Source organism: Rhagoletis zephyria, unplaced genomic scaffold (genome assembly GCF_001687245.7).
Source record: "Rhagoletis zephyria isolate East Lansing unplaced genomic scaffold, Rhagoletis_zephyria_1.1 Rzeph_scaffold_01921, whole genome shotgun sequence".
Lineage (NCBI taxonomy): Eukaryota > Metazoa > Arthropoda > Insecta > Diptera > Tephritidae > Rhagoletis > Rhagoletis zephyria.
In genome coordinates, this window is record NW_016159005.1 from 37,728 (window position 1) to 53,241 (window position 15,514).

The following is a 15,514-nucleotide window of genomic DNA, read 5'->3' on the forward strand; positions in this document are numbered from 1 at the left end:
AGAAGAATAATTCCTAGTCTCACCTTGGGGAGATTTCCGAGTAACGTATTCTTTTAGGTTGTACTCCCGCTAGTAAACCCGTAGTGTTTTGCGAATGCAGTTCCCTCAGTTTGGTATTTTCCTTTCTAAGCACTTGCATCAACTTCCTCATTTCCTTCGACTCCCATGTGCCCTGGTACCCATATCAGTTGGATAGCAGTGTTCTCAGCCAGGGCATTAAACTTCTCAATACACTTCAATGAGGAACTGACCTCGAAGGATGAGAGAGCCCTGAGTGCCGCCTAACTATCGCTTTGTATAAGGATCCTCTCATTTCAAGAATACCTACGAAGGTTGATGTCTTCGCACTTGCTAAATGGACAGACATCTGCTTGGAAGATGATTAGGAAGGTTTCCAAGGGCACTGAAAGCTGCAATCTATTGCCATATACGACTGCTCCAATACCCTCAGGGGTATTTGATCCGTTAGTGCATTGTACTCATCTGGATGTGCACCTTCATAATAGAGGGACTCCAGGTCGCCTTGCTGTATATATCAACCTAAAAGCTTCTTTCGAAAACTACTCCTCTAAACATATCGTCTCTGGTGAACAAAGCTTGTAGGATCTGGGGCCTAGCTTGTCCCACATCTTAGATGTTAAGACCTTACTTTTTCCAAAGCCCTCTCTCGCGAAATATAAGATGTAGTGGCTGGAGTTGATGCAAACATACGCCAAGCGTTGAAACTGCCTTACCGTTGCCAGAATAGTCTTGTACACCTAAGCCACATTGCCACATTGGTTATTATTGATCGTACTATCATGATCTACAGCCACCTTTGGATCCTTGGCATGCATCCCTAGGATTTTCCCGCTAGACGTTTGCACACCATCAATTCCTTTGTAGCCCCGGAGGTGGCCGCCTCAATATCAGTCCACCACAGGAGTTTGGAGTCTAAGGTAAGACTTCATATACTTGACTTCTGTGACAACATTGACCTCTATCCCATACAAGGCTAAGTTCCTCATCTCCTTGAGAATTACCTTCCTGCTAAAAGGGACAATGGTTGCCGAAGAGGGATTAATATTAAGACCCATATCAGCGCACCATCTTTTTGCTAGATTTAGTCCTTGGAACCTAACAATTTATTACTCAACAGTTAAAAAAATAATTTAGTCGCTTTATTTTGGGTTTTATTAGGTCCAAAATCCATCGATTACATTACTTATGTATGGACATACTACAGTGGCGGATCCAGCGGGGGGGTTTTGTGGGTTAAACTACGTGTCAGTCAGTGGCGGACCCACGGGGGGTGTTTTAATACATAGACGCCATATTATAGATACATATGCGCCCTATTAGTACACTACCCGTGGGTCCGCCACTGGCTGACACGTAGTTTAACCCCCAAACACCCCCCGCTCCCCGCTGGATCCGCCACTGACATACATACATACAAACATAGGTATGTATGTGTAAATATGAGCACGCTCGCCGGCAATGTCGATCGTAGACGCTAATATACTTATGTACTTCAAACATAGACTCCAATTCAGAATTATTTTACAACTGCAATTGCAATAAATCGCATCGACTTCAAGGCTAACTAATCTGGAATAAGTAGCCAACATGATTACTATATTTACTAATGCGTAAACCACATGCGCGCCGAATGGNGAATTATTTTACAACTGCAATTGCAATAAATCGCATCGACTTCAAGGCTAGCTAATCTGGAATAAGTAGCCAACATGATTACTATATTTACTAATGCGTAAACCACATGCGCGCCGAATGAAAAATCAATTTTTTTTTTTAATTTTCGAAACCAATGAAGCATTACATAGCGAACAGAAAAGAGGACAAGGTTAGTTTTAATAAAAAATTACATGAAAAAGAATTTGATGGGATGTCAGTGAGGGGCTATATGTTATAACTAACATTAACCCTTTGCGTAAAAATTCACGATATCGGATGCTATTGTTGAAATAATACTTAGGCGTGTGTACAAGTATACTAATCAGAGGAGTGTTTATTCTAGGTATCAACAAGTATACAATCACTATTATTTAAATTAATCATAAAGATCACTCTGCCAATATTTCAATGTAATTGAGACTATGTTCTTAACACTTTTTGGAAGTATTTGTAGGTCGAAAATCGATAACGCTAACGATATTGATATATCTATCACTTATTACGTGTACTAATATATCGATAAATATAGACATCGAAAACGATATCGATAAATTTGTATATCGATAATACCATTAGTGATATGCATAAACTTGTTTACAGCAATGGATTAACGATATCAACAAAAATATCGGTGATCAAATAGATAGATACATCGACAGTAAGATCTATCATATTTTTCCTCGGGAAGGAACTAGGTATTTTGCTAACGTTTCAACAAGAGATCTTCTTTCGCACTTTTACCTGAATTCCTGAACGATATCGATACTAATATTTATCAAATATCAAATATGTATTTAACAATATAATTATCGTTATGTTTATGTATCGACTACATTATAAGTACATACATGCATTACAATGGCATTATCGCTTCATTTAGTATAATTATTATTAGGGTTCGGAATCTGATGCACTAAAAAATCTAAAACATGCACTCAAAATTCAAAAATATACGTTATAAACAAGTAAAATATGGAAATAAAAATATTTTCCTAATATTTTATTGCCGGTACAAAAATAAATAACAAAAAAATAACGAAAACAATTTACTTAAAAATACAAAGCATATTATGTATAAAATGAGTTTATTACCAAGCAGATAGTTACAATCTTGTGTAAATAGAAACATTGATAGTTTAATAGTGGTTCAGTTGAATGGTTGGTTGATTTAAGTTGATTGTCACTGGTGACTTGGTGACAAGTAATTAGCAAGTTTGCCATTTTGATTCCACAACCCGTACAACCTACAGTCATTTGGCGGATTTGAGGAATTTCGGTACGTCATACAGAGAGAGGCAGCTGCACTCTAAAACATTCTGCAGGAATGGCTTGCCGAGTGTCTTAAGCCTCATCCTTTCGAGGGCTGGACACTCGCACAGAAGAACCAGGACCATTGCAATTGCGACAGAACCTGTTGTTGTACCCCAACGGGCCAGTACCCTGTGTACACTGCAGTAAGTTTGTAGGTATCTTCTTTGCTAATTCCCAAGAAAGCTTTGGTTTTAAGTGGGTCATAGGACACCTCTGCTTGGTCTTCAAGTGATAAATTTCGGTAATTTTTGCGTGGGACACATTAAGTGCGGTACCGCACATTGCTAGTTCGTCCGCTGCCCCGTTTCCGTAAATGTCCCTATGTCCCGGGACCCATATTAGGATAATTTTGTATTAGACAGCTCTCTCCTACAGTACTCCACTAATTGAAATCTAACAGAGGTAGATGATAGTGCCTTAAAATTTCTTGAGTATCCAAGAAGTTATTCACATAAATATTTGGGGAAAAAGTAAAGGTTTTTTTTTTGTCAAGAGATTTCGCTCTAAATTTAAATGGTAGTAAATCAAAAAAAAAAAAAATATGCAAAAACATATGCATTTATTGTAAAATATTCTAAAATATACACAATAAATATGCAGAAACAGTTATTTTTTGCAAGATTTGTAAAACCATGCATTTGCTGCAAAATATGCACTAACGATTGAATGCCATTTTAAAGGAAAATAACCGTTAAATTCAAAATTTTTATTTTTGGATCATTGCAAAATCGTTACTTTTTATTTTCAACCAAAATAACCGTTAAATTGGGATTTTTATTTCTTCGGTCAAATTTAATTGTTCTTTTTTATNAAAATATTTTCCTAATATTTTATTGCCGGTACAAAAATAAATAACAAAAAAATAACGAAAACAATTTACTTAAAAATACAAAGCATATTATGTATAAAATGAGTTTATTACCAAGCAGATAGTTACAATCTTGTGTAAATAGAAACATTGATAGTTTAATAGTGGTTCAGTTGAATGGTTGGTTGATTTAAGTTGATTGTCACTGGTGACTTGGTGACAAGTAATTAGCAAGTTTGCCATTTTGATTCCACAACCCGTACAACCTACAGTCATTTGGCGGATTTGAGGAATTTCGGTACGTCATACAGAGAGAGGCAGCTGCACTCTAAAACATTCTGCAGGAATGGCTTGCCGAGTGTCTTAAGCCTCATCCTTTCGAGGGCTGGACACTCGCACAGAAGAACCAGGACCATTGCAATTGCGACAGAACCTGTTGTTGTACCCCAACGGGCCAGTACCCTGTGTACACTGCAGTAATTGTTCTTTTTTATTTTTTTTTTTAACAAAATTGATAATTTTGAATTTTTATTTTTTTTTGTTTGATCGAAAAAGTAAAAGTAAAAAGTAACGATCAAAAATTTGTCGGAAAAATAAAAATCCAACAAGCGAGTGATCTGGATCGAAAAAATGAAAATCATAAAATAACGGTTAAATTATGATTTTTATTGTAAATATCATAACCGTTACCGTCCCTGATACATAACTTTATTGCTGCTAATATTATATTATATCGATGTTATCGAAATTTACTTACTGATAAATGTTTTTAAAACCCAAACCAAATCAAAAACATTTAATTTCCTATTAGAACTAAATTCTTAATATAAATGTACAACAACTACTGTAACATATGTAAGCATATTACTAATTTTAAATTTTTTCCTACTCTTCTCATTCCAGCTGTTCGTTATGGTCGCGTACCGAAGCGTTCACGTGAGCTAAATGGCACACCTTCGTCTACGGATGATCCGAATGTCATTGTGCGTGTGAGTACACCGAATACACCGCAAACGCCACAAATGTGTTCAGTCGCCTCGTCACCCTCGGAATTGGGCTGTACGGGCCAAAGTAGTGTCGCTAACACAGCCAACACACCCGGACCGGGTGGCGTTGGTGGTATGGGTGTGGGTGTTAATATGAGTGTCAGTGTTGGTGCCGGCGGTGCTGGCAGTATGATGGGACAATGCGGCAATGTTAACGTTAATGTCAGCGGTATGAATGTAGTTGGTGGCGGTGGAAATATGAGCATTACGAATGCTGATAATAGCGGTTGTGGTGTTGTCGATATGCAAGGGACAACCGCTGAACTGACCGTTTATGATGTGATTATGTGCGTCTCACAGGCGCATCGTATGCACTGCTCATATACGGAGGAGCAGACACGCGAACTGATGCGGCGACCAGTGGCGGTGCCGCAAAATGGAGTAAGTATATATGTATGTATGTATGCATGCATGTACATAGGTAGATAAACTCAAATTTTTTTTTCTAAATACACAATTCTAACATTTTGTTCTTCAATTTTCATTTTTAGATTGCCACTTCAGTATCGGAAACAATGGAATTTCAGAAGATTTGGCTGTGGCAACAGTCTGCGGCGCGCGTTACACCCGGCGTTCAACGCATCGTCGAATTCGCGAAACGTGTGCCCGGCTTCTGTGATTTCACACAAGACGACCAGCTGATACTCATCAAATTGGGCTTCTTCGAGGTGTGGCTCAGCCATGTGGCACGCATGATAAATGACGCAACATTGACATTCGATGATGGCACTTATCTGACACGACAACAACTCGAAATTCTCTATGATGTAAGTAAAAAAAAAATACATAACTAGTTAACTATTCCATCGACGGTCAGGCTGCAATAGAGGCGCTACTATCGCACAGCACTTCCTTAAGAAGTGTGACGGAATGCAGGGCAGCTCTGGATTTACTACATACTTGTACTGACGCACATCTGTACTGAGTTTCGAGGCACACCGGCCGTGGCATCTCGGTCAACGATGAGGCCGACAGGCTTGCCAAATAAGGCGCCGTGCCGGAAACTATGCTGATGGAAGTACTGATGTCCCTCCAAGCTCACGAGGTTTCTCCTTTTCCTCAAGAAGGAGGACGCTAGGCTCCTGGTGTGTGTTCTAACGGGACATTTCAAGCTGGCCCCGACCAATGATAAGACTTGTAGGGGTTTCAGAACCAGTGTTAACACCGATAATAGTGTCAGCATGGAAATCCAACTCAGAATCACTCATGCCAAAAGTGCTACATTGGACTAAGGAGTCAAGTCCTCTGTCGAAGTATGAAAACCACACTCTATAAGTCACTCAGCATGCCCGTGCTGGTATGTGGCGCAGAAGCATGGACAATGACAACATCCGATGAGGCAGCTCTTGGAGTATTCGAGAGAAAGATTTTGCGAAAGATTTACGGGCCTTTCCGCATTGGCAACGGCGAGTACTGCAGACGATGCAGTTAATTAAGATACAGCGCTTCCGCTGGCTTGGCCATGTCGTTTGACTGGACACTGACGCTCCAGTCCTGAACCTGCTAGTGGTAGCAGAGGAAGTGAGAGGCCCCCACTTTAATGAAGAGACCAAATGGAGAAGATTGGCTTCACTTTTCATTTGGCATCAGTTGGCACAGAAGAGAAAGACTGGCAGGCTTTGTTGAACTCGGCCAAAGTGGCTTAGGCGGTTACATCTCAAAACTATAAGAAAAACATGCAGAACGAAAGATGAGAAAGTCGGGCATATCCTCTGCGAGTGTCCTGCCCTTAGCAGACAGAGGATTAGTCCCCTGGGAACCTGGATACAGGAAGGTGTTCCAGTTTGCTAAGAGGACTGCGATGTCCTTCAAGCATTTCCCCCGGTACTCAGTGATTAGCTGTCTAATGTGGTCGTAGTATATCTGGTAATGCTATGGACCTTAATTGTCTATGCGAAGCAATGCAGTTAACTAACCTAACCTATTCTGCCCACAAAGTCTTCATAAATATATAGGCAGCCTTCACAATAATGGAAAGAAACGAGTTATGGTCAGCCGTGGAGCCCACACATATCACCAAGACCTTTTGAGCCCCGGCTTACTAATGGAATTATGAAATTGCAGAGATACGAAAATGGGCAGCTGACAACAGGCTGCGAATCCTCAGCGAACAGTGAAGATAGAGAGCTAAAGATAATAGCTACTCAAGCCAGAATCGCTGACTCTAAATCACCGGGATGAGACGGAATTCTTCTAAGGCATGTAAAGGACAAAGCCTCGGAAACCAATCTGGCTTTCGTAAGTCTAGGTTGACCAATAAACGCACTTCTAAGAGTGACAGGTTGTCCTTCTTGATATGCAGTTACAGTTGTGAAACTAAGTATACCAACTTCTACCCTACATCTGCGCTAACGAAATCTGGATAACGTGAGCAACCCATGTTCGAGATGCGGTAGCCTTGTTTCACTAGAAGGTGCGGCTACAAATGGCTGGCAGTCTTGGAGCAAGCGACTCTTGATATAAATTACACATAAAACCCCAAATGGTGCGTGCGGTTTGAGGCCCGTCTGAGTTAGAAAGTCCAAGTTGTGTTCATTATTGGTGGCAGTTTGCTCATGAAGGAAAACACGCAAATGGACATTAGATTTTTATAGGTAAATCTAAAATATCAGAAATGTCTATAATCGAAACTGGTCAGGAAATGTGTGGCTGCTCTCTCAGTCCCTTCCGTTTACTTCCAAAGCAGTCTGATTGGATATTAGAGCACAGAGGCATCGAAAAAATTACATGGCTGATAGATTTACCAGAGAATATATAGGAGTCACTGTACCAACCTGTGGACTGCTAGTATAGAAATGGGTTTTGAGTCTCCTTAGCGAGCGCTGCGCGAAAGCTCCGACTTGCAAAGTCCTCCTGGTGATTAAAGGCGCTTCTCAAACTAGCCAAGCGAGGATGTCGAAGTGGAACTACTTCTCAGCTGCTGTGCTTTCGTATGGCTAAAGTTTAAATACCTAAGCTCATATTTTATTAAACCTTCCACGGAACTGCGAACTGCCTGCAGAACTTCATGTAAATATATCACGACGAGTTCACGTTCCCTGAAATGCTTTCATCTAACCTAACCCTGACTTAACCCAATCTAAAATCACAGGCGAAAGACAACTTAAGGAATAGAGCTATATTCATCGCGCAGTCACTATGAAATACATACAAGCTCAATCACGATATATGAACGCCGGGGTTTCTTCTCGCAAAATGCTAATAGAGTGCTTAGACAAGCGGATGATAAATACAAAGCTGGACACGCAGCCCAAATCTTGACATAGCGTAATCTTACGTTAGCAAATACTGTGACTTCAACTACTATCTGGCTCCATCCTTATACGATCACGGAAATTTAAAAAAATATTACTAACCGTAGGCGAGGAAATTATCCTTCTTATTGCGTCGTGAACAAACCTTTGCAACTGCTTAAATTGTGAGAAAACATAGCATTTCCACCTCATCATAAAGTAAACAAATGAAAAATGGACTGAGTCGTAGTCTCCCCAATTGGATTATAATTGGACAGAGTGCGACTGAGACTTCTTTGTCGAAAGGACGACGAACCAAACACCCGTTTTTAAACATTGAAGAAATGCCGCTAAAAGATAATTGTATGGCCGACTTAAGAAACTCCTCTAATTCCGTTAGCCACTGGGGTACTCGGGGGGGGTTTTTAGACATTGAAGACGTCTTTGATAACATCTCACACCAGGTGTATATCGAGCTGTAGATAAAGAAATGTAGCCACTCCGATTCGAAAGTGCATCGGTTGCATGCTAAGAGCCAGACTAGTAGAGACTGTAGCAGGTAATAATATAATACAGCTGAGGACAGAAAAAGGCTGCACTGAGAGGGGTTGTACTGACCCCTCTCACAGCGACGAGCAAATTTTAAAACACGCTCTGCGACATTTTGCAAGAGAACTCATTCTAACTACTGGTATGGCATGGTGGTTCTTAACATCAACCCTGCCAAAACAGCCATCATCCGGTTTACCAAGAGAAGGAACCACCTTCCAGGCATGCACTCTCTTATAAAACTGGGAGGTATAGAGATAGAAATGTACAATTAAATAAAATATCTGGGAGTAATTTCCGACTACAAAATTTTATGGAAAAATCAGACTGGTCATAGGAGTGCAGTCCTGACATTTTGCGATAGATGTACACAATGATTGTCAGGCCAATAGTTACATATGGAGCAGTGGCATGCCCCGAGTGGTAGCGGTTCTATCCATACAGTAAGGGCGACTGGCGTGCACCTGCATAACCTGACACCCACAGGTGGTTCAAAGACGGCTCAAAACTGACGAAGGTATAGGGGCAGGAATATACGGTCCCAAAGCCAATATCCCCATTCCCTTGAGGAACTACCCTGGTATCATTCAAGCGGAGGTTTTTGCCATTAATGTTTGTGGAAATTAATTGGGAATTATTCCGCAGAGATAATCAAGTAGATAGCCCATTATCTACTGCAGTGACAGTCAATCTGCACTAAAAGCTATATCGTCGTGTGAGATTAAATCACGGGTGGTATGGGAATGTGTGACAGGATTGAACACCCTGGAGGAACACCACACCGTGCATCTACTGTGGGCCCCGGGCTGACAGACTAGCTATTAAAGCAGCAGCCGCTCGACCTATAAGAGCAGAAGCCTTCATACCATTCGAGCCGCATACTATCAGGGAAGAGTTAAATATGAGCAGAAAAACGATGGCTAAGTAGAATACATTGCGAAAACATATTTGAACTAAGACAGGTCAAAGAACTTCTAGAAAGCAATAACGCCAAATAATCCAAGGAACTAATCACCCTCCACAAGACTAATTTGAGATTTATAACAGAACTGCTAACAGGTCACTGCAGAATGCGAGCCCATATGCATACCAGGGGGATTAGTGCGGTAGTGACAGTGTATCAGAAATCTTACGGCATCTCCTCTTGGAATGTAATGCGATGGCGAGAAGAAGACTGACACATCTGGAAAGGGAGGTTTCGCACATTCACTCTCTACCGCCCTCGAAACTGCTCGGTTTCATCAGAGCACTAGGGCTGGACGGGGGGTGGTGATGAGCTCTGTGTGGGCACAATAGATCTAAGATCGCAGTGTACATAATCTAACAAATCTATCTATCTATCCAGCCACTGGGGCCTCGTCTTGTCTAGACAATTCGTGAGCAATTTAGTTCTGTGAAACGTCAGCCAAAAACAGCATATTCAGAATATATTCCTTATGGTCCGGAAGAGCAAGCTGGCCTTTTCTGATTAGTTTCAAAATAGCTAAATACTTTTTTAGACTTCAACAGGCCTGTTTGGTGATTCTTATTCTATAAATCGAGTTTTTTCGGTAACTGATATTCTATGGTGATCCTTGGTATACCTACCGCGCCCATTTCTAAAAGATGTTGGTGGTCGTACATTCCCAAGCCAATTCGTCAGTTTGCAACTACGCTCATAATCCAGGTGTCCAAACACCCTTAAGGATTGAATTCTACAATGCTGGGCCAAAATGCCAGAGAACTCTGCAAGTTATTAAAATAAACATCAAATTTACAAATTTACATATAATAAAATTGTGACATAGCCCAGTAAAATTAGACTTTTTCTTAAAAATNAGTTATTAAAATAAACATCAAATTTACAAATTTACATATAATAAAATTGTAACATAGCCCAGTAAAATTAGACTTTTTCTTAAAAATAATTTGTAACAGCAATTTTTTTATGCAGTTTACTTCTATTTGACACGTAGATCATGGATCCACAGTCTTGCCCCTAAATTTCATTTGGCAACATTCCACCATCTTAGATTTAAGTTTTTTTTTGGGTTTTTGCGAGTTGCCAGCTTATTTTGCATTTTTCGTAAAAACTGGTTAAATGCAAATATGTAGAGAATTTAATTTCTAGTCAGTGGGATCCTCGGTTCGAATCCTACTGAAAGAAGTCTGATGAGGAAATGTGGTGATTTCCGAAATAGCTATCACTTCTACCATTTTTTCAAATTATTGTTGCTTTTCCACAATAAGTTTTTCATTAAAAACGGCCTCAATCTCAATAAAGAATTGTTGAATATAATTGTTACAAGGCCATAAAATAACAAAAACGAAGAGTTTTTTATTGTAATTTGTATTAGCAAAATCTGCGAAAAAATTTTACATTGTCACGGTTTTTGCCATTTTTTGACATTTTCTGTTGAAAATACATTGCATATTGAAATTCCAAAGGTGTAGAGAATTTCATTCTCCAAACTTTTGTGCCTACATTTTTTTTTGTACGGAAATGAGTTTTACCGCGCATCCCGTACATTGCTATGTTTACCGCGTTCCCGGCCGTGATGTAAGCGTCGTACAAAAAAAATTTTGGTATAAGAGTTGAGTTGAGAGTTGAGAGTGAAGAATGAAATTCTCTACAACCCTGGAATTTCAACATCCTATGTATTTTCAACAGAAATTGTTAAAAAAAATGGCTAAAACCGTGAATATAAAATTTTTTAGCAGTTTTTGATAATTTTTTAAAATAAAAAAATGCTATTTTTAAAAAAACCTTCTATATAACAAATGTGGAAAATTAAATTCTCTACATATTTGTATATAACCATTTTTTACGAAAAATGCAAAATAGGCTTGCAAATCGGAAAAACCCAAACTTAAAATTCAAGATGGCGGAATATTGCCATATGAAATTTAGGGGCAAGACTGTGGATCCATGATCGACGTGTCAAATAGAAGTAAATTGCATCAAAAAATCGCTGTTACAAATTTTTTTCAATTTTCCTACCAAATTTATCTAATTTTACTGGGCTAAACAGGCCGATGTTGGTGAACAATAGATATTAAAGGAAAATTAATATGGGTATCTTTATTAGAGCAACAGAAGCCAAATCAAGAATTTTTACAATTTTTGTCAGTCTGTCTGTATGTTTGTACGCGCATCCCTTGCAAACTAATGCATAGAATTGAATTCAGTTTTCACTGATGTATTTCTAGAAGTCTAACTTAAAATATAGAAATAAAAAGTTGAGAGTTGCCACCTGTTTGATAATTGCAGTTTAAGTAAATTGATAAGATAAAGTAAATATTCCAATATGGCTGTTAAAAGAAAGAGGTTTGAGAAGACTTACATCCGAAAACTTTTTTGTGGAAAGTTGCCACCTGTTTGAAAATTTTAATTTAATTAATAAGATAAATTGAATATTGCAATACGGGTATCAAACTGAAGATGTTTAGGAAAGTTAACTGCCCAAAATATTTTTGAGGAGCGTTGCCATTTGTTAGAAAAAATGTATTCAGATAAATTCATAAAATAAATGAATTAATACAATATGAGTATCGAAAAACATAAAAATACTTTTAAGGCGCAGTGAAGCACGCTGGGTATTTGCTAGTTTTCTTATAAAATAAGTTTTTCAATGTACTAATTCAAATCTTTCTTTTTATTTTCAGAATGACTTTGTCATCTCGCTGGTGAATTTCGCCAACACTCTCAACAGTTACGGCCTAAGCGATACCGAAATTGGCCTCTTCTCTGCCATGGTATTGCTCGCCTCCGATCGCTCCGGCCTCGCTGAACCGAAAGTGATTTCAAGATCGCGCGAACGCGTATCCGAAGCGTTACGTGTCCAGTTGGTACGTTCACGTGCCGGTTCCACACAAGCGCTACAACTCATGCCGGCACTGGAGGCTAAAATACCCGAATTGCGTTCGTTGGGCGCCAAACATTTTTCACATTTAGACTGGCTGCGAATGAATTGGACTAAACTGCGATTGCCACCACTGTTTGCGGAAATTTTCGACATACCCAAAACGGAAGATGATCTGTGAAGGAATCAACAACGGCGATGCGATGCAGCGTAAGCGCGAAACATTACTCAAAGAGTGGAAAATGCATTGGAAGGGGAAGGAAGTGCCGCAAAAGACGATAGAGTGTGGAAACTGGGAAATGAGCTGAGTTAAGCGACGTAGGGTAGAGGAGAAGAGGGAGGGGAACTTTCGTGTGGCAACTGTGCAAAATGTGAAAGTCTTAAACAGGCAACCAGTGAGCAAGCAAAGATTTTTTGAATCTACATTATAAAAAAAAACCTAAACAAAATATACCGTATGTTTTCTAAACTTAGCGTGAGTAGTTTGTAAGCAAAAATTAAAAAGAAAAACAAAACTTTAACTAATTTATATAGCAGAAATTTGGAGGAAATTTAAGTGAAAAATTTTAGTTTTGATTTTATATTCTCTAAGTGATCGTGGAGCGATTACAAACGTTTGTAGTTAGAGCGCTGAGTTTTTTGTTTCTTTTTGAGTTATAAAATTTATTTTCTAGAAACTCTAATAAATGTGTTTATGGGAACTAGATACCAGTTTTAACTAAGCATACTTACAAGCATATGTAATTTTAATGAAGTGAAAAATACATACATACATAAATATATAAATATCATGTGATCATGCCACAGACAGATGTAACATTGCAATATCAGAAAGTGAAATCTTGATAACACAAAAATGTAGTAGTACTTTTAGGCAAAATAAAAAATTTAAACATATATAAATTCAGCGCTAGAAATGGCATAAAATTCAAAATTATAACATATTGGTGAATAATTACATGCATACATATACGTATGTATGTATGTGCATTAAAATTAACGGTATCATTATAAAATGTGGCACAAAAAACTATAAATCTACTAAACACAAACGCCACGCCCTAAACCAATCAAATTTACGCGTTCTAAGCAATGCCACAACACTGCAAATACACTGAGAAAAATCATTTTAACGAATGTTATGCAATATTTTGATTTTAACAAACTACATACATACATAATTAAGCTTAAAGTAGCAATTTAAATGGATGAAATTACAAATATTTACATACACACATATAGCATATACGAAGTAATTATAAAAAATTTGTTATTTGCTAAAAACTTTTATGAGCGAAGAAAATATACTTTCAGTTTTTTTAAGCAACAGTAATATGTTTTCTTTTTTTAAGAACTTGCTTAGCAGCCAATTTTACGCTAACAAAATAATAAAATTTTATGTGGCATTAATCAGCGATTCAAAAATTTAATAAAGAAAAAATCATGGAAAACTGAAATTATTAGCGAATAGTGAAAAAAGTTACATCTCTAAATCTCAATTGTTAAAAATGTTACACTTAAGTTAAAAGCATACATACATACATATACGATATATGGTATAGTAATAATAATAATAAACATACATAAGTACATATTAGTATCCATAGTAACCATCTCCACTCCAATTGAAAAAAAAATCGTATCGAACAAAATAAAATAGAAATTATGTAAATGTAAATAAGAATACCAATAGGAAGTCTATAAAATATGATTTATATATTTAAATATTGCTTTACAAAATTCTATAAACTCACACCGAAATAAAATTTAGCTATCCAAATAAAAAAAAAATGGTTGACTTGCATATAACAATTACGCTAAACAAAAGCGTCTTACAAATAACAAGCAGAACCTATTTAAAAGAAATTTTAAAAAGTAAGCTCTAAAAGTTTCGCTTAGGCGGTTTTCTAAAATACATACATACATACTAAAAAAAACACAATCTTTCCGTACCATTGTAGCTATTCTAAAATTTATTAAAACTTTTTTGTTTCATGTCTAGCCTGTTGGCTTTAAACTCGTTTAATTTTTTGTCGGAAATTTGCAATTTAGCAGTAAGTTAATCAGCACTTCCAAAGCAACTAAATCATTCATACGACCATTGAAAAGCAGTTTTTTGCAACAAAATAAAAACCTAACAAGCTACTAACTAATGGCCCACCATCATCACATACAACTCGCAAAATATTTATTTCATTGCGTCTCATCAAAAAAGTTTAAAGTTTAGCGTTAAAATTTTTTTAACACTTCCCTAAATCTAATTAAACCAAACTGAAGGTTTCACCTCAACTCAATTAACACCTAAACCTATGTTTAACTGCATACATATATACATAAATGCAAATGGAAGTGTAGGTATGTATGTATGCATACATATACGANGCATACATATATACATAAATGCAAATGGAAGTGTAGGTATGTATGTATGCGTACATATACGACATATTTATATGTACCAGTGTTCGACACTTTGGGGCATCAGCTACCACTAAGTTGAGGTTTTACTTTCGAAATCTTCCAAAATAAAGAATGCGCTGACTTTCATACTGACTTAGCCTTACTAAACTATGTACATATACTATGTTTACAATTAAAAAAAAAAACTCTAAAATATATATTAAGTATCATTGTGAGCATTGTATTTCACTCATTCAAAATATGTATGTATGTACATCAATGCTTTCGCATGCATAGATACATATTTTAACATTTTATAAATAAACATTCATTCAACCATATATATACATACATACATACATTCATAGGTTCATATGTTCATATGTGCATCCAAAATACAAATTTAAATATACCGCTTTCGTCCTTCTCATTGAAATATATGTGTGTAAATGTATAAGTTTCCTGTTTTTTTTGTAATTTGTTTATATACAATATAAGAGTTTGTATACATAAGCATCTACATATGTATTTTTTATTGATATTGCATTAAGGCCTGAGTATATGTATATTGTAAGTGGCAATCACAGCAACAACACTGCGCATTAATTATTATTTTGTTTGTATTGAATATTTTTTATACATACATGC

At 37.3% G+C, this 15,514-nt stretch overlaps 1 protein-coding gene across 1 annotated transcript; it reads left to right on the plus strand.

Annotated features, from left to right (window-relative positions):
* Window positions 1-4,699: 4,699 nt before the first annotated feature.
* LOC108365592 (ecdysone-induced protein 78C-like) lies at window positions 4,700-14,855 on the plus strand (the record flags this gene model as incomplete). Its single annotated transcript, XM_017619649.1, has 3 exons — window positions 4,700-5,223; window positions 5,334-5,609; window positions 12,270-14,855. Coding segments are annotated over 3 exons (1,178 nt in total), but the record flags the coding sequence as incomplete, so codon positions are not given.
* Window positions 14,856-15,514: the final 659 nt, after the last annotated feature.